Here is a 19,138-nt window from a genome sequence, read left to right on the forward strand (position 1 = left end):
ATAGTGTGTTCTCCTTGGGCACAGGAGTCAGAAGTGCTGCTGCAAACAGATGTGGGATGCTGCTTTGTCCAGTGCTTTCAGCCTTTTCTCTGTGAGCAAACTCGTGGGAGACACACAGAGTTAAGACTAAATGTGGAATTTGTGAGGTTACCAAGTACAATCCTTAATTGTTGCCTTTAAAACGTACCCGTTAGGAAAGCCCATGCTTTCCATGGAAGTGCCTTGATCAGAGATGGGATAACAAAGGAGAGTTAGGGGGTTTTGGTTCTGGCACTGCTTGGCCTCTTGTAGTTTTCTGCACAGCTGCAGGACCAATGCTGGCTGGGTAGAAACTTTCCTTTTCTGACAGTCAAAAGGGGATGTGTGCACACTTCCTGCTGAATTCAGGGCTGGGATTGTTCCGTGGAGCTGCTGTGAAATTGGAGGTGTTAACATCGTTTTGGAAGTTGTTCTAGTTGGAGGGGTGTTTTGGTAACAGGCTGTTTCACGCTGACATACTTTTTTTGAAGATAAGTGAGAATTGTGCATTATTTCTGGGGTGAGGCTGGTCATAAAGGTTTATCATTAACCAGGGTGTGGCTGCAAAATTCTCTTCATCTCCTTTAATTTTTCAAGTACTTGAGGATTAAGAGAGCTTTGAGAAGATAGCATGAAGTGACTTTGGGAGTTCATGGAGTTAAGGGATGACTTGTAACAGGCGTCTGTGATAACATTTAGCAGTTAAGAGAAAAATAAAAGGCAAAGTTGTGTGGTAGGGACATGCTTAGTGTTCCCTCTGGGTTTTTTTTAGTATGAGGAAGAGCAATGAGGGTTTGGCAATAGACTCAGGCTCTTAAGTGGTACCTGAGTGTTACCCTAAATTTTAAATTTGTAGTAAGGCAGTTCAGTGTGACTGACAGTTATTGGTGAGCCAACATGTCCTGTTTATAGAGAAGAAATAGGGTGTGACCCTGGTGACTGTCTCAGTGTTTCCTGAGTGTGCTGCAGCAGCTCCTGTCGGGTGTTAGCTCAACTTGAGGGCTTGTCCTGTGTGGGAAAGGGGGAAAGTATTTGGGTTTGGGGTGGCTGCTGGTGCTTGCCTGAGGGGTGAGTGCTCTGGGTGCCTGTGTGCAGCTGTAACAACCTGGGAGACAATTCCATGAACTTACTCTGGGAGTAAAGATAAAAATAAACCCAAATTCCTGCACTTCAGCCCCAAGCTTGCTGCCTCATTTCCTCAGGTGCTTCTCAGCTCCTTCAGGCAGTGCACTTCCCCAAAGTCAGGGTTTTATCTTGTTACTATCTCAAGTGATAAATGGCACAGGAAACTTTCCCCGATGTTTTCCATGTCAGAAGCAGGAATGAGCCCTGCTGGAAGTTAAACACATCTGTGGGAAAGGGCTGTGGCTGTAGGGATGCAGCTCAAATCACACTCACCCCTGAGTCACCATCAAGATTCCACATTTAGAAAAAAAGGAGGATTTGCTTTCTTGGTGAGGCAGTTCCTTTCTCTTCCCGTCGCAATTTAGAGGGAAAGTTTCCTTTTTGTTTAGATTTTAATGACCTCATTCCCTCATATGAAATCCCTGTAAATGAAAGCCTTGTTTTCCCCTGGAGTTGTGTTTAACAGGATGCATTCATGGAGAGGAATAATTGCTCTTAGCTTGCAAATTCAGAGCAGTAGTTTGCAGGAAACAAATATCACGTTAAAGAGTTTCCCTGCTCTAATTGTTTCCATAGTACAAGCAGCCAAGCAGAGCCTTACTGCTGGAAAGGTACTAATTTAAATAAAAATCAGGTTGTCCAGGGCTAAAGTTATTCTTTCTTCTGTAGTTGTGGGATATTATTGAGCCTTCTTGCTGGAATCAGCTTTATTTTGGGTAACAGATGGGTTTCTTGCAAGGTGAGGCTTCAATGAGGATATTAATATTGATATTAATTTATTAATTTTGGCTCTTCATCTTCTTCTGGGGGAAATGACCCAACTTTCCTTGACCCAATCAGTTGCAGTAAGGACCAAAGGGAGGAAATTCATGTGTGTTTAGCAAGTGTCAGGCTTAGAAAACAGTGGACTTCTTTCTTTGTAGAAAATAAACTTATTTCAAATTTCAGACCCAAGCTAACACTTAGGAAGGTGCTGTGTGCTTGAGTTGCCATTATACTAAGAAATGAATTGATAATATGCTGTTTTCTGGTTTGATCTGCTTGCCTGATGAATGCAAAAGCTGAAATTGCATCCAAAAATTTTTGCTGGTGTTTTTCTCCAGCAGTACCTGCTTGTTTTGGTGGTACAGAGGCCATTTGGTTACACAGCTAAGATTCAACCCATCTTTTTTGTTTTCCTTTTTTTCCCCTTTTCTTTTCCTCCCTTCTTTTTCCTCCCTTCTTTTTCCTCCATTCTTTTTCTTTTCCTATTTTTAAAATTTATTTTTAGTGGAAAGCAAATGAGCCAAAGCCCCACTGCAGACTTTTGTAAATTCAGTGAAATCCTTTGCAAGGATGGACCAGCAGTTTGGTGCAGAATACTCAGTGAACTCACTAAAATAGTTTTTTATTGCATTTATTTCATTCTAAATTTGCAGAATGCCTGAAATTCTTGTCCTTCTGCTCTTGTGTAATTGCTCTGTTCCTCTTTTCAGATATTGTGGATGGAAGTGACCTCAAGCAGTTTTTTGACAACAATTATTCTCAAATTTATTTTATATTCTATGAAAACTTCATAACACTGGAAAACAGCCTGAAACAAAAAGGTGAGTTTTGGAGTTTTTCCAGCAGCTGTTGGTTCCATAGCTGTGCTCCAGGGCATTCCATTAAAGCCTGTCCAATGGTTGTCTAGTCCTCAGTTTTCTGTATTTACGCTAATAGTTTCCTGCAGTACAGTGTGAGTGTTAATCACTTTAATTTTATGGTAGCAGGAGAGATGAGCATGGAAAATCACTCTCTGAAATGAGAGCAGCAGCTGATCACATTTCTGGGTTCATTTCAGCATTTACATGCCCATCCTCTCAGCTTGCTCCAGGCTCCTGCAGCTCCCTCTGCTCAGCTGAGACACGGCCAGAGCAGAGAGGGGCACTGCAGCCTGGCAATTGGGATCTTTATTTAACATGAGAAATAAATTGAGTGGCATCTTTGACTACAGCTGAACAAGCCTCATTCTGCTGTCTTTTATTGTATGTTTCTGGCAAGCAACGTTGTTTTGTGTCTCCTTGCAGGGAATAAATCACAAAGGGAGGAGCTGGACTCCATCCTCTTTCTTTTTGAAGTAAGTTTTCCATACCATGAAAGCTAATTTGTGTTTTAAATCTCACTGTCATTCTGTGCTTGCTTAGAGCTCTGCAGTGAGGGGTGGAAGCAGGTATCAGTCACCTGGGTTAAGAGATGTTATCAGAATGCCCTGGAAATCCAGCAAGAACACCTCTGTCCTGAGGAACTGGGAGCTGATGCTCTGAAAACAAGCCAGGTGGAATTTGGGAGCACTAATGCAATCAGTATTTGGTTCTGTTTTAGGCTGAGGCTTTCAGAAAGTCTGCTTTCTGCTGTTTCTTTTCTGCTCTAACCAAACAAGAGTTTGCTCCTGTGTTTCGGGAGGGCCAGTTCAGAGCAGCAGCACTTTCCCCTCCTCTGTGTTGGTTTTGCCTGTGTCCCAGCAGGAGGCTGGGCTCTGCCCCCTCCCTTGGAGGCATTGTTGTGATTGCAGTGTTGGGTCTTGCAGCTCGAGGGGAATAAAAGGACAGGAGTTGTCAGCTACTGCACATCAGCTTGATCTGAGTGTGTGAAGTGCTGATTTGCTAATTTGGGTTTTTTGTTCACTATAACATCTTTCATTTCCATATCCTTCCCTCCTGCCCAGCACTGGCCACCAGAGCATTGGCAGTGTCTGGGGAAGAAGTGTTACCTAGTTAACTTTTGCATAATCAAATTAGGATTGCTTTAATTTAAGCAAGAATAGTCTGGGATAGATAATTTTCCAAGGTACCTCTTCGGAGTTATTACCTAAATGTATTTGGATGTGAGAAAATATCACGGGACCAGATGAAAGCCTGGCATATAAAAGTATTCTTATAATGCACACTGAAATTCTCTGCTTAAGCTCTGCCTGTCTCTAGTCGAATAGCTCTGGCAGTTAATTAAGTAAATAATTGGCCAGATTTCTCTCTTAAGGTTAAACACACAATCTATTGATTTCTTTCTCTTTTCTTTATTTCTTTCTCTGTTACTCCAACTACTAACTTTTTACCCGAGTATTGCATCACAGAAATGTCAATTTTGTTTATATTTTGGGGTTTGTTTGGTTGAAAAAAGCCCTTCAAACTTTCAGTGGCACTCTAGAAATTGAAGCTAAAGGTTAATTGTTGTCAACTCCTCTCAGTCCCTCTGAAACACCCCCCAGACCCTCAGAAGTATGTGGCTTCATGGTTTTGCATTAATGAGTAGTTTGTGGTTGAAATGGAATTTATAGTGACAAGAGGAATGATGCTGTTTAGCCTAATGTGCCTGTTGTGGGGAAAATGGCCATGAGAATGATGACATGGAATCCTGGAGCTTTGTGATCTTGAATTCTCACTTTGCTGTCTCCCTTTTCCTCTTCTCCCTCATTTCCCCCTCTGTGAGACCACATTTTCACCCTGAGATCCAAGCTGTGCTTTCTGCTCCTTGTGGCGTTACCACAGGTCTGCTCTGGGGTTGTGCCCGAGGCAGTGGCAAAGAACACGAGCTCACAAATTTGCCAGGGCTGTTTGGGGCAGGAGAAACTCTTCCTCCTCCTCCTCTTCCTCAGAGCCCAGCCCAGCAGAGAAGGTGTTGCTGTGTAGCTGAGCAAGGCTGTGCAGCTTTATGGAAGCTCGTTAATAGGCTGGGGCTTTGAATAAGGAGTGACATGGAATAGGAAGTAGCCAATGCTTGCTCATCTGGGTGGAGGGAATAACTGGGCATTCCCAGGGCTTGGAAAGGGGTGGCCAATCACCACCCCTTAATACTCCTTAAAAGCAGTGGGAGAACTTGCTGTCTGAAGGAGAACAAAATCAATGGTTATGTCTGAAGCAGGGGCTGCTTGGGGTCCCAGTGGAGGAGAGCTGTGCAGCAGCCTGGTCACCCTGTGGGAGAGGAGATGCTTTCAGTGTTTGTGTGGGAGTCAGAGCGATTCCCTTCATGATGGGGATCTGCTGGATTCAATGTGCAGTCCATGGATAGCTAACCCTGGGTGAGAACAGCCAAGAGCCTCAGCGCAGGACAGGGAGTCAGAAATGCCAAGTGATTAAACATTCATACTCTAAGCCATAGGAAACAGAACTAATTGATTGTTAAGCTTTCCATATTTAGTGTGATGTCAGCAGGAGCCAGGGGGATGCTGCATTTTCTGCTAATTAGCTAAATGGGTAGTTACTTAGGATTAACAAATCCTGAGTCCCCATGCTGAGGGTCAACAGCTTAAAAATCAATAAAAATATTTATGAGGGAATTGCTGCCTTTGCCTTTCCTGGAGGTTTAGTGGGATTGTGCTGCTGTTGTGGAGTGACACCTAGTGTGTGTATTGGGCAGCAAAGCTTTTCCCACAAATCCTCTGGAAACTGACTTGGCTTGGTAGTAATTTATGGAAGTTCTAATTTTACACATAATCTGCACAGCTTGACCACACAGCAACAACTTCAAACAGCATGTTACTCAAAGAAGAAATGTTAACCAGCAGGGAGGAATGCCAAGGGTTAACTGTTGCAATTAATACTGCAAAATGCTTGGCTCTAACTCTATAAGGTGCCTTGGCCTTTTCCCAGATAGATATTTGTGAAGTGATATGGCAGCAGTACTGTTATTTTTCCCTGTTTCAGCTAAAAGCCCAGAATTATGTGACACACAATTTTTTTCTGTTGAGGCATGGCTCTCTCTATTTGCAGTGCATTTGCAGAGCAGGTTGCTGTTGTTCCTTGTGTCCCTGTTCCCTTTTGAGGGAGCAGCTCAAAACCTCAGATTTGAGGGCAGCTCTGAGTCCTGTGTCACAGACCTGCCAGGAGGTGCACTGTGTTTATGTCCATTTTCTGACACCAATAACAGTAGTGTTGGTTATATATTGGTTATATATATATATATATATATATCTGTTTGTGAAAGTTTGGGGATTTTTTTAAATAATAAATTAAAAAAATACTGATTCCTCTGACGCTGTGGTTTTTTAATCTCTAATGAAGTAGAAGCAGATTGATGGTTTTGAGATACATAGATCAATTTCTTCCCATTCTATAATTTCTCTTCTTTAGTTAAGAACAGTCATATCTGTTGTGCTGGTGGTGTTATAAAATTCATTACATTGATCCAACAAGTTCACTGGATGAAATGTTTTATGCTCAGAATTTTTCGGATGTAGAAAAGCTTCCCCAAGTCTGTGTTTTGTGCGGAGTTTGTGCTTTCTTGAGCCTGGTGCAGATGTGAATGCTGAGTGTCAAGCTCAGTAGAGTAACAAAGGGGCTTTTTGTTTATAAAAGTGAAAGTGCTTGTAGCTCTACTTTTCTACAGATAGAAAATTACTTTTGGAGCCATTTATAGTTTGTTCTGCCATAATTCCAATAACATTGCTGCTATTTTTACGGCATTCTGTGGTAAATTCTAGCTGTATGTTTTACATGTTTTACATTCAGGGATCTTACTGTTTCTTGTTATGCCAGGGGCAGTGCTAAGTGCCCTGTGTGCTTTGGGCAGACATTTTCCCTCAACAAATAACTGTAAATAATTTATTAATGCAATAAATGGAGTATCCCTCCACTGAGCTTGAGCTGCTGCAGGCACACTGACTCTCTTGGCTTGTCTGAGTCTGCGAATAGGAGATGGAAAATTCCTAAATTCATGCAAGCTTTGGTAGTTGAACACCCTGAAACCACCAGCAGCCCTTGAGCACAGAGGCCTGGGAGAGCTCTTATGCCTGGGCTTGGCTTGAAGTAGATCCACCTGCCACTGACTCCTGGAAATTGTGAATCCATTCCCTCAGAGGGGACATGATGCAGGCTTGGCACTGGCACTGATTCTGCCTCCAGGGGTGGATTTGCCCAGTGAGGGCACCTTGGGGGTGGCTGTCATTGATCCAAGACCATCCTGGCATGTCCTGAGCAGCAGAACAGCATTGCTCATTGTCCCCCTGTGGCCATGGAGCTGGGGAACATCCTCTGGGATCCAGGTGAGGCTTGGGCCAGCCTCAGCCTGCCCTGTGTCCTGCAGCAGGTGATGGGCACAGAGCTGCCAGTCACGGTGAGATTCAACCAGGGGGGCAAAAGCGAAGGGGTTTAAAAAGAAATAGCAGTTTTGGTGAAATCAGAGGGAGTCTGTCAAAATATGAGCCTTAGTGGTTTTTGTTTTGCTTTGATAAAAGAGAGAGACACAGCTTTCAAAAAGCAGCATCCTGTGTAAACTAAGATTTAAAGTTAACATTATTCCTAGTCATGCAGGAAGTCCAAACGAAAAAGAACTATGGATAATCAGTTAAAAGAACTGACAGATACCCTGATGTGTTGATCAGTAGTAATACCTAATTTCTATTTCAAGTGTGTTATAATGGATTACCATATAGATGCAGCAAAGCACTAAGCATTAAATAGATCTATGTGTTTTCTGAAAAAGCAATATTATTTTGCACTGTGGGGTTTCTTAAAATATTTCTTATTAGTGTAGTGTGAAACCAGGAACAAGATGTCAATAGCCAGCTCGGATTCACAGCGGTGTGGCTGACAGCCTGGGCTGGAGGGGAGGAAACTCTCATTTGTTACATAGCAATAGCAGTGCATGTTCTTTAGAGCACCAGGGGTGGGGAGGGTGTACAAAATGTTGCTGGAAATGTGAAGTTGAAAAGGGAACAACTGGAGCTGGTTCATGATTTGTGCAGCCTCCTGTCGTGCTGCAACACCACCTCAGTCTGGGAGTGAAGGGCAAAAATCACCAGCTGGAAGCTGTACTGGTGGGACTGGGGCTTAGCTTGGAACCTTCAGAGTTTATGTTTAATGATGCAGACTTTGCACCTGGGTGACTTCTTTTTGCATTGCAAGAGCAGAGGTGGGCTCTGCATTTGTGTCATTTAGAGTGGCCCTGCTCTGCTGCTGTGCTGTCTGCAGTGCAGGAGGGGGATGAGGTTGCTTTTTGAGAGTGCCTTGCTGTGGGGCAAGACCATGCAGGTGATCAGTCACACCCCTTGCATTTTTCTAAAATACATATATTTATTGTTTTCCTGGTTTTGAGATGCTGAAAAGGAGAACACAAGGGAAGTGACTTAAGTGCCCACATTTTTTTTTGCTGTGTGAAAAGACTTTGGAATATGGGAGCTTTTCTCAGATAGGAACTTCTGTCCTCTTTCTGATGGTTTGAACCCTTGGATTGTTTTTGGTTCAGTCACCTGACAAGGGTGTTGGATTCTGTGTTTTGTAAAGAGAACAGAATGGTAAGCTTGTTGTTTTCTGCCCTGACCTCCCCAGTTTTGTGCAGTTTAGAGTTTAGGCTTGTTTTTCCTGCTCATTGTTGAACTGTGCAGCAGCATTTGTTTTTCTGCTTTTCTCTGGATACAACCTAAAGTTCTCTGAGACTTGGATGTGGAAATTGTTACCAAATTCTTTTTCAAATGGGTCTTTATTATGGAGCTTTGCAGTTTTGCAGCCTATGCAGCTCGTACCTCATTACAGCTCACTTTCTGGACGGGAACTTCGTGTTCAAATTTAGATGAAACTGTGTAACAGACTAAAACAATGGAAACAAAATACTTGTGCTTTTGTCTGATTTTCCATGATAAATGTGCCAGTGTGTGAAGCTTCCTTCCTGCAGTGTGACACCTGAACCCAGCCCAGTTTTTGTGGCTGGTTTGCCGCAGGGTTTTGTTTCCTGGAGCTCTTCCTCTCACACCTCGGGCACACGGCTTGTGGTGAGCCTGGGCACAGACCCAGCTCCCACGCAGAGCTCCTGGGTCAGGTTGGGTTAGGAGTGCTCCTGGGTTAGCTTAGGACTCCTTCCTGCCCCGTGCCAAGTTGAGTAATGATTAATGCCAGAAGTAGTCTGGAGAAATGGTGAGCTGCCAGTGTTTTAATGTTTAGATGGATAACCATAACTCCTTGTCCGTGGATCCTGCAATCTGATTGGCAGAAACCTGGTGCTTAACTAACAGGTAAAGCCCCAGTGTGAGTCATGGCCTCATTTTTAGCCAGTCAGATCCTTCATCCCAAGCATTCCTGCTGCCCACAGACAGGGAGCTTGACCTCTGGACCCTCTGCTCCTGGGGTCCTGCTGCCATGGTGTGCTGGGGGAGTGACGCTGAAACAAAGTACAAGGAACATGGAAAGGACCTGCCTGGTTTGCATTTGTATTCTGGTTAACCTTTCAGAAGTGCTATTTGCTGTGTGGGGAGCACATGCTATGGTGGAGGTGTGGAGGACCAGCCTGTCTGTGACTCGAGGTCTAGCTCCCTATGTCCACAAACTTGTCATGACTACCATCCTCTGCTGTGGAGAAAGGAATGTTCTGTGTCCAACAAGACTGTTCTGAGTGTTGAATATAATTTGCTTTTGACAATAAAGGACTTCAGAAGAGGTCTGTCCTGCTCCATGTCTCGAGCACACGCTCCGGCAGTGGTTGTGACTCTGTCACCCTCCTCCCAGGGGTGGCCCACAGTGCCAGCTGCTTTCTGGGCTGTGATGCTTTGTTTTTTCCTGTGAGCTTCTGTGCAGAACACCTTCACATGAGTCACTGTTGCTTAGGTGACCTATCATCCATTTCCATCTTGCATGTGGTATTACTGAGAACTTAGAGGTGCTTTGTTGTGCAGAAACTCGTGCCAGTCATTTTGTTTGATAATTGCAAGGAGCTCTGACTGTCAGTCACTCATAACATTGTTTAATTTCATTTGATTTCCAAATGGAAGAGTGTTCAAAACTAGTTTCCTGTTTAAGTATATCTTCCTAATTATTTCAATGGCTGTAAAGTTGTAAGTTGGAGATGGATTTTTGTGTGGAATTTATGTGAAGCCCTGTGTACTGCCAGACCTTTGAGGCAGCAGTAGGTGAGCTGTGCTGCTGCCACACCCGTGGTCAAGCCCTAGTCCATGTGGCCAGTAGTTTAAAATAAACTCTGTGTGTATTCCCATCTCATTTGTATGTTGTGCATCTGTTTCTCTGTATCCTCTGATGAAGCAGTTTTATTACAGAGAATTTGACTAGTTTTGTTTCCTGCAGAAAATATTGCAGCTGCTACCAGAGAGGATTTTTTATCGATGGCATTTTCGCAGTATAGGTAAGAAGAAATTGTTTTTTAAAAAATATGGACTTTTTAGTAGTTTTTTCACATCACTTTTTCTTTTAATGAGCAATATATGAGTAGAGTTAGGAATACATGGTATTTGTGCAAGTTTGTCCCCAGCTGTCTTTCCCAGATTCTCATGAAATGGGAGATTTTCCCAGCATCCTGTTAGAATATGCCCTTGGCCATGACAGACACAAGATACTCATGGGTGGCTTCCTCAAACCAAGACTGTTCTTTCCCCATGCTCCAGTGCTATGGAAGCTTCTGGAAGAAGGGAGGGAATAGGAGGAGTCTTGCAGAGAGCAGCCTTGGGTGGCCAGAACACCTTGAAATCCACTGAAGTGGTTTAACTTTATAATTTCCTCTGAATCAAATGCCTTGGATTCGTCAGTGCTTTTCAAATTCTGCTTCCAAATGCCACCAGTGTGGCAACAATGGGTTTTTATGCTGCTTATTAAAATTTTATGGGGGTGTTCTATTCCTTCCAAGTAGTGATTTTTGGTTGGGGTTGGTTTGCAGCACGGTCTGACCAGCTGCCATTTTTGTCATCAGAACAAGGAATTGCTTTTGCAGAGGAACAATGAGCGGAAGTTAAAGGTCAAGGGAAGGGCTGTTGTCACATTTCCACTCAGCACTGACAAAAACAAGAGGAGACATCTGCCTGGACACTTCACAACGGTTCAGCTGCACTAGTCCAGACCAAATTGGTTCCACTTGGTTGCTCTGTAGCTGATACATTCTCTATGCTTCTATTGAGTGGTCTTTGTGGCAAAATTTTTTATCTGTGTCCAAAAAGTGATGTACGAAATTTGGCAGAGCATTTATTTGCGCCTTTGCCATGTGATTTCCTTTTGCTTAACATGTCATGTGCATTAATGTGAATTTCCTATATATGTTAATAATTTTTACATAATCTTGTGAAATAGCAAGATCTTGCCATTATACGCACTCCTTAAATGGGAAGGAGTCCATTTAAGGAATGTGTATAATTCACAGATCCTACTAATAATGAAAATAATTTGAGACATGGTCCTCTGAAGAAAACCCAGAGGAAAGAGACATCACAGTTAATCTTGGGTGGTGGTGATTGTAGCTATATTCAGTTGGGGGTTTTCCCCTATAGTTGTCTCAATACTCAGTGCAGTGGCCCCAGAATAAATTAAAGTAGGTTTTTATGAAATATTTTTGAAAACATTGTGGTGGGACATGTCTGATAATGTCTACTTAATTTTCGTAATCCAGGGTCGATTCTGAAGAAGCTTTTGCACACTGGAAATTCTCTCAAGGTATCATGTTGATGTTTTCATATTTCTTTTCACTTAAATTCCTGTGAAGTATGCTACCTTGCAGCTTTCCAGTAGCAGTGTTTTCCAGATTGTTAGGCTTTGTAATTTTTTCTTGCTCACCTTTTAATCTCAAGTTTTATTATTGTTATCCTCGATTATTTTAATATGTGTTTTCAGTCATTTTGCTGCTCTCATGACCTTTGTGAAGTTACCTGGAGAAGGATATTGCTTAATAACTAATTTTGCTTAATACCTAATTGCTTAATTAGGTATTGATATTTCTTAATACCTAATTTTTTGAGCTTTCTCTGGCATTACAGCTAGGATTATATTAATAATGTGAATACCCTTGGTATGATGGCAAGACTTTGCAGCACCTAGCAGGGATGAAGCTCTCGCCCTGCCTGCTGCGAACTATTTACCCGTATTACTGCGCTTACAGACCTGTGTCACTGCCCTTTTTGGCCCCCTTGCAGCTCAGGTGTGAAGGAATCCGCCTGTTCCTGCTGTGGCTGCAAGCCCTGCAGACCAACTGTGGCGAGGAGCAGATCCTGATGTTCGCCTGCCTGGTGCCCGGCTTCCCCCCGCTGCCGTCCTCGCGCGGGCCCTGCACGCTGGAGAGCCTGGTCAGCCCCCCGGCCGCGCCCGACGGTGAGCCTGCTCTGAGGGGAGATTCGACCCCTTCTCCTCTGGGACTCATTCCCTGAAACAGTGAGAGAAGCAGAGAAAAGAGTGATCCAAACAATTCTTATCCGCTGCTCCTGTGTTGTGCCGAAGTGGAATGCAATATGGAGGTTGTTCACCCAAAGCGATGGTGTTTTGTTTCCTTGGCGTGTCCAGACTGTTGGTCAGCAGTCAGGAGGTTTTGTTCACTTGAGTTCTTCAGTTTCAGCTTAGATGTAGTGTAATATAGTATAGAACAATAGTATCATAAAGTAATTAATTGGCCTTCTGATAGCAATGGAGTTCTCCTCATCATTCCTCCCGCCAGTCGGGTGAAATTTCAATGATAGGGTGAAATCCTCCTAGGACTGTGGTGGTGTTCACAGGGGTTCTTGGATGAGGGAAGAGATGTAGATCTGACTCCATGTTTCAGAAGGCTTGATTTATTATTTTATGATATATATTACATGAAAACTATGCTAAAAAGAATAGAAGAAAAGGTTTCATCCGAAGGCTAGCTAAGCTAAGAATAGAAAGGAATGGTAACAAAGGCTTCGTCTCAGACTCTCTGTCTGAGCCAGCTGGGCTGTGATTGGCCATTAATTACAAACATCCAACATGGGCCAATCACAGATCCACCTGTTGCATTCCACAGCAGCAGATAATCATTGTTTACGTTTTGTTCCTGAGGCTTCTCAGCTTCTCAGGAGGAAAAATCCTAAGGAAAGGATTTTTCATTAAAAGATGTCTGCGACCTAGGACCTCCAAATCCTCCAGGGGGGCGTCCAGGTCCCCCTCCTGGAGTAAGGGACAATGGGTGCTGCCCATGAGCCTTCTCCTGGTGTGCCTCTCCTGGAGGAAGGGACAATGGGTGCTGCCAGCTGTCCCTAGAACTCTGACCTGGCCGCGGAGTGTGTCTGGCTGCTGGGCTGGTGTAGCTCTAGAGCTGCCCACTCCTGTCCCTCTGAGGGTTTGCTCTTTGGCTCTTGAGTGGTTTTAATTCAGATGCAGCAGCAGCAGGAGCATTTTACTGCCCCTCAAGCAGGTGTGGAGGTTTCCTCCTTGTTGGCTCACCACAACAATTTTTCACAGAGAAAATTGCTGGTGTCAGCCCTTCCAAGCCGCCAGGAATTTGGTGTCATCCTCACTGGGATGTGCCAGCACTTTGGACATCCAATCAGCTGCTGGACTTGAGCAGCTTGGTAGTGCCCTAATGGGTATTTTCAAGTCAATCTTTTACAGAAAATAGCTTTTATTTCAGTGTTTTAATGTGTTCTATGCTTAAAATATTTGATTTTAGCCAAGATATTTCCAGAAGAAATAACGCCGCTTTTGCCAGCTGTCTCTGGAGAGAAAATTGCAGAAGACCAGACCTGCTATTTTCTCCAGCTCCTGCTAAAATATATGGTAATTCAGGTGAGGAGGATGGATGTTTGAAACAGTTCATATTTGGAGGATGTATTTGTGGTAGAAATTAAGCCTACACTACATCTGTGCAGAGCTGGGTTTGCCCTTCCCCAGCACATTTTTTACTCTTAAGTGGAAAATCATCCCAAAGGTATTTCCTCGTGCCATTTTTGGTGAAAATAAGCAGTTTGTCACACTTCTGTGATAAGAGTTAATGAATGTTATCCAAACTTGCAGAATAATTGGCTGTTTTATGTGCTCGTGGTTGCATTTAGAAAATTGATGTGGGGTAAAGATTCAGTTTGTTCTCTTTGGACACATACCTAGATGAAAAGGAATGTAAAGGACCACTGGAGGAAGAGATAAAGAGAGATGGCTTCTGTGATGTTTTTAAAAGGATGCAAGTAACATGTACATAAAATTTAATTAGAAGTAGATCAGATGAATCTGTACAGGAAATAAATTAAGATAATGTATATATTTTAAAAGTACAAATTAAGCAACATTTTGAAATAAAGTGGAAGCTGTGCAGACAATGAACATTAAAGAGCCTTGTTATTAAAAAAAGATAAATTATAATTAAATACTTTGAGATACACTTTTTAGTATGAAAAGGCAAGACCAAAATAATATTTGGAAAGGGTTTTGTCATCTTGAATAAATGCTTTATTTTAAAAAGTGGCTGTATGAAATTATCAGCTTCCTCCACAGCACCCTTTGTTTTACATATCAGAGTCTCGCAACACTTCAGTTAAAGACAAAAATGTCACTCTTCTTTTTGTACTCTTGTTACCTGTGTGGGGTCTAAACAAACCTGCTTACTCTACAAATCCCATTGCATAGTGGTTCTAGTGTTCGTTTATTTGTGTTTATTCTGACAAAGAAAATATTAATGATAAAAGCAGAGCTCAAAGCGACTTTGTCAAAATGTAAGATGCAAATTTATTGGGAGCAAAACAGGACAGTTGCTCTTCTCTGGTTAGAACAGCTCAAATCCACTGGCTTCCAGTGAGCTTGCTGGCTTTGGGGGGATGCTCTGTTCCTACTTTCTGTTCTTACTACAGTTTGTAAAGGTAGTTTTGGAGCTGTGCTGCTTTTTCTTTTCTTGCTAAAGTGTAGTTGCTTGGGTTTTTTTGTGTTCTGGGGGAAACAATTGTCAGTATAACACATTAACTTAAAGTTTTTTGTTTGTTTAACTCTCTGACAAAGGCTGCCAGCTTGGAGTGGAAGAACAAGGAGAACCAAGACACTGGGTTTAAGTTTCTCTTTACTTTGTTCAGAAAATACTATCTTCCTCACTTGTTCCCATCTTTTACAAAGCTAACCAACCTCTACAAGCCTGTGCTGGGTAAGTAGTGGGTTTTGCCTTTGAAGAAGAAAAAGTTACTGCTCTCAGCAGCATCTCTGCTCTCAGCTGGTGTATCGCTAAAGCTCTGTGGGATGAGGAGCTTTTTCTCCCTGGTTTTGTGTAAAACTAACTTACATTGTAGCAGGGCTGGTTCTTTGTTTCAGCTTTTGCCCTTCTTTTTGCAGTCCTTCTCGTTTGCTTTCCTTTGTTTTGAGTGATACGAGTGATAACCTCAGGAAGGAGCTGTGCTGTTATGTTCTCTTGAGGAGAGATAAAGTTTGGATAGAATACAAGCATTAATAAAATAAAAGCAGTCAGTCATTGCATCTGTTACTTTTTTGGTGATACGTTCAGTATATTTAGCTAGAGTTAGGAAGCAATTACTAAGATTCCACTTTGTTTCTCTCTTCCTTTTTGTTCCCCCCTCAGACATCCCTGATATCAGGCCAAGGCCTGTGTATGTCACTGCAACACGGAACAATGAGAGTGTCTACTGCACCAAAATCCCCTACATGGCAGCTCGAGTGGTTTTTATCAAGTGGCTCGTTACCTTCTTCCTTGAAAAGAAGTATTTAACTGCTGTTCAGAATACAAAAAATGGAGGAGAAATGCTCCCTAAAATTATTCAGGTGGGCTTTAAATTTGACCTCTCCTCTTGCATGTGTGCTAACCTTACAGGTGATCTCACTGCACTGACAGCTGAAGCACAAAGAAATGCTACCCCGTAGTGAATTAATAATGTAGCTGTTTATTTGATTTTCTTTTCCTTTGATGGAGGAGGGAATCTCCAAGCAAAACCCTTTGGTAATTCACTAGAAGGTTTTTTTTACCCTCATAACTTGTTTCATTACCAGCTTCAGCAGTATTATATTTAGACTTTTGGAATTTGCTCTGTAAACTGTCATACTTGGTGGTTCCATGGACCATTTCCCAGTGACATCAAAGGCTGCTTTGTTTTCCTCTCAGTTATAGCAGCTGTTTACAGTGAGATATTAGAGAAATATTTCATTTATAAACTCATGGTTAAGACTCCTCTGGCATTAGATGCCTCACAATGAATTTTATAAATTGATGCTTTTGAGAGACTCTCCAGCTTCCTGTCAAGAATTTAGAATCAGTCTCAGCTTACATTTGGTCTTGAACCATAGGTGAGTCTCAGCTGTGGGCTCAGCAGAGAAGCAACACAGTTTGAAGTAATACTAGCCTTCTTGAGCAGGTTTCATAAGCTCTTGGAGGTCTTTTACTCACCCAGGATAGTTCAGCTACCTTTGGAGGCATAAAATCAGCAGGATGGCTTCTGTTGTAGTGTTGGAAACAAAAAGGTTTAATAAAAAGCAAAATAACAAACAGAGAAAAACTGAGCCAATTGCAAGAGGTTCTTGCTCTTGGTAAAACACCTCACAAAAGTGATTAATTTCTTTGTTTTCTTCTTTTTCTAGTAAATTGCCCAAGCAGGACTTTTTAGCTTCTGTCCAATTAGCTGTCCTTAAGTTTGAAGTGAAGTCTCCAAAGTCTTATGAAGTATCTTTTTCACTTAATTGAAGAGAGAAACTTCTGAGCTCCTTTCCTTTTTGAGAAGATAAAAGATAGTTTTGTCACTCCATCAACAGAGAGCAAATTCCTATAGTTTGAGAGGCTGCAAGACGCAGGCAGTGCCAGAGCAAAACCTGGCAGAAAGGTGTTGGGCTTTATAATGTGTAGTGCTATAATCCGTCTTTTCCCCAAGGTAAGGGGACTTGGGGATTCCTCTCCACTGTGCCTTCCTTTACACTCTTAGTGTGGCATGGACAATTCAATTGTTGTGTGCCGTCAGGAAGTGTTCAGTTTGCAAAAACCAAATTCCTTCTTGGATGGAGTGGCAGACTGATATCTGTTCTTGAGTGTTGTGCCAGACAGGCTATCCTGAGCTCTCCGTGAGGATCCCAGAGTGTGGTGGGTGCTGCTGCAGGGGGTGACAAAAATCACATTTTGGCCCCAAAAATCCCCTCCAGTGTTACAAGCTGAGTACAGTGTGGCTGGACAGTGTTCAGGCAGAAAGAGACCTGGGGGTGCTGGTTGACAGCCGGTTGAATATGAGCCAGCAGTGTGCCCTGGTGGCCAAGAAGGCCAGTGGCATCCTGGCCTGCATTAGGAATTGTGTGGCCAGCAGGAGCAGGGAGATCATTCTACCCCTGTACTCGGTGCTGGTGAGGCCACCCCTCAAGTGCTGTGTCCAGCTCTGGGCCCCTCAGTTTGGGAAGGATGGTGAGATGCTTGAGCTCATCCAGAGGAGAGCAATAAGGCTGGTGGGGGGCTTGGAACACAAGCCCTGTAAGGAACATTTGAGGGAGCTGGGGCTGGTTAGCTTGGAGAAGAGGAGGCTTAGAGGTGACCTTATTGCTCTCTACAGCTTCCTGAAGGAAGCTTGTAGACAGCTGCGGGTTGGTCTCTGATACAAGAGGACACAGTCTCAAGCTATGTCAGGGAAGTTATACGTTGGATATTAGGAAAAAAATTTTTCACCGAAAGAATAACCAAGTACTGGAATGCTCTTCCCAGGGAGGTGGTAGAATCACCATCTCTGGATGTGTTTAAAAAAACACTGGCCATGGCACTTGGTGCTATAGTCTAGTTGAGGTGTTAGGGCGTAGCTTGGACTCGATGATCTTAGAGGCCTTTTCCAATTCTGTGATGCTGTGCTGTGCCTGCAGACGGTCGCCGCGGGCCAGGAGAAGAGCACGGAGCTGGAGGCAGGCGCGGCGGTGCCGGCGGGCGAGCAGGAGCGCGGCCACTCCGGCAGCAGCAGCAGCAGCCTGTCGGACAGGAGGCTCAGCAGCTGCAGCCTGTGCAGCGTGGAGGAGCAGCACCGCGGCGTCTACGAGATGGTGCAGGGCATCCTGCTCTCCACGCGCGGATACGTCAACTTCGTCAACGAGGTGTTCCGCCAGGTCTGCCCGCGGCCGCTCGCTGCCCTGCTTCTTGTTTCTGTGTGAGACACACCCTGGGGGCTGGTGCTGGGCAAACTTGGTCCATCACAAAACTTGCTGGTCTGTCACTGTCAAGTTTTCTGAAAAATCCTTTTTGCCCAGTATTCTTCTCCTGGGATTCTTTCTTTCATTTCTCAGAGAGAAATGAAAACAATAATTATCTGATTGCTTCTCCTGTGTTTTGCTGCTTTGCAATACGGTCTGGAGATTGTTTACCAACTGGTCATTGTTTGATTGGTTTCATGTGAATTGTTTTAACTTCATGACCAGTCACAGTCCAGCTGTGTCAGGACTCTGGAAGCAGTCAGGAGTTTTCTTTATCATTCTTTGCAGTCTTCTGTCTGTATCCTTTCTCTATTCTTTAGTATAGTTTTAGTACAACATTCTATAATATATAATATAATATCATATAATATAATTATAAATTAGCTTTCTAAGAACATGGAGTCAGATTAATCAATTCCTTACTCACCAGCAAATACCACACTGGCACAACAGCAGCCTTTGAGGTTGGGCTCTTTCCTAGGTCTAGTTTAACAGCCAGATTATGGACTTTTTGAGGGAACTGAAGCTTGCTGCTTTAAATGGCAGTGTGGGTGGTGGTGTGTGCGCCTGTATGCACCACATCTGTGTCCTGTGTGGAGTGAAATCTGTGAACTTTCCTTTTCAGGCTTTTTTGTTGCCGCCTTCTGATATCTCCGCAACACGGAAGGTGGTGAAAGTGTACCAGAAGTGGATACTGCAGGAGAAACCTGTGTTCATGGAGGAGCCAGACAAGAAGGAGGACAGCCAGGATGCTGTTGCTCCCTTGGAAGACTCCTCAGTGCAAACAGACGGTAAACATGTATGGTATCCCTGTTCCTTACTTTGTCTGCTGCAATATGGGGCTTTTCACCTCACTGCGTAGAGGAGTAACATTTTAAAGTGTGGGGGAAAATAGAAGTTAAAAAATGCTTTCAGTTAAGGACTCACAGTTGAAATACTTACTGAGTAGCACTTAGAGTGCAGAGACAATTGCTGGTTTGAGAAACATCATTTGTGGTTATTCCCTGCATTTGTAAGTATGACAGCAGGAACTTAATGGAAGAAACACTGATGGGTTTTGCAGTGCTAAAATTTACTGTCTGGTGGCCTAAGGCATGGAGAGCTTTTTCATTTTGGTGGTGACAAACTTGACAATATGTATTAATTTCTGTATATTGTAACTGGATGCCTTAATCTAGAAAATTTAC

At 43.2% G+C, this 19,138-nt stretch overlaps 1 protein-coding gene across 1 annotated transcript in view; it reads left to right on the forward strand.

The window, feature by feature from the left end:
* The window catches only part of RALGAPA2 (Ral GTPase activating protein catalytic subunit alpha 2), a 94,136-nt gene that overhangs the window by 2,215 nt on the left and 72,783 nt on the right, over positions 1–19,138 (forward strand). The window contains exons 2-11 of the mRNA XM_058019506.1: positions 2,619–2,729; positions 3,192–3,241; positions 10,170–10,227; positions 11,479–11,522; positions 11,999–12,173; positions 13,486–13,601; positions 14,802–14,940; positions 15,370–15,569; positions 17,631–17,867; positions 18,577–18,750. Of these exons, the coding sequence (XP_057875489.1) occupies positions 2,619–2,729; positions 3,192–3,241; positions 10,170–10,227; positions 11,479–11,522; positions 11,999–12,173; positions 13,486–13,601; positions 14,802–14,940; positions 15,370–15,569; positions 17,631–17,867; positions 18,577–18,750 (1,304 nt within the window). The remainder of the gene's footprint in view (positions 1–2,618; positions 2,730–3,191; positions 3,242–10,169; positions 10,228–11,478; positions 11,523–11,998; positions 12,174–13,485; positions 13,602–14,801; positions 14,941–15,369; positions 15,570–17,630; positions 17,868–18,576; positions 18,751–19,138) is intronic.

This window comes from Melospiza georgiana, chromosome 3 (genome assembly GCF_028018845.1).
Source record: "Melospiza georgiana isolate bMelGeo1 chromosome 3, bMelGeo1.pri, whole genome shotgun sequence".
Taxonomy (NCBI): Eukaryota; Metazoa; Chordata; class Aves; order Passeriformes; family Passerellidae; genus Melospiza; species Melospiza georgiana.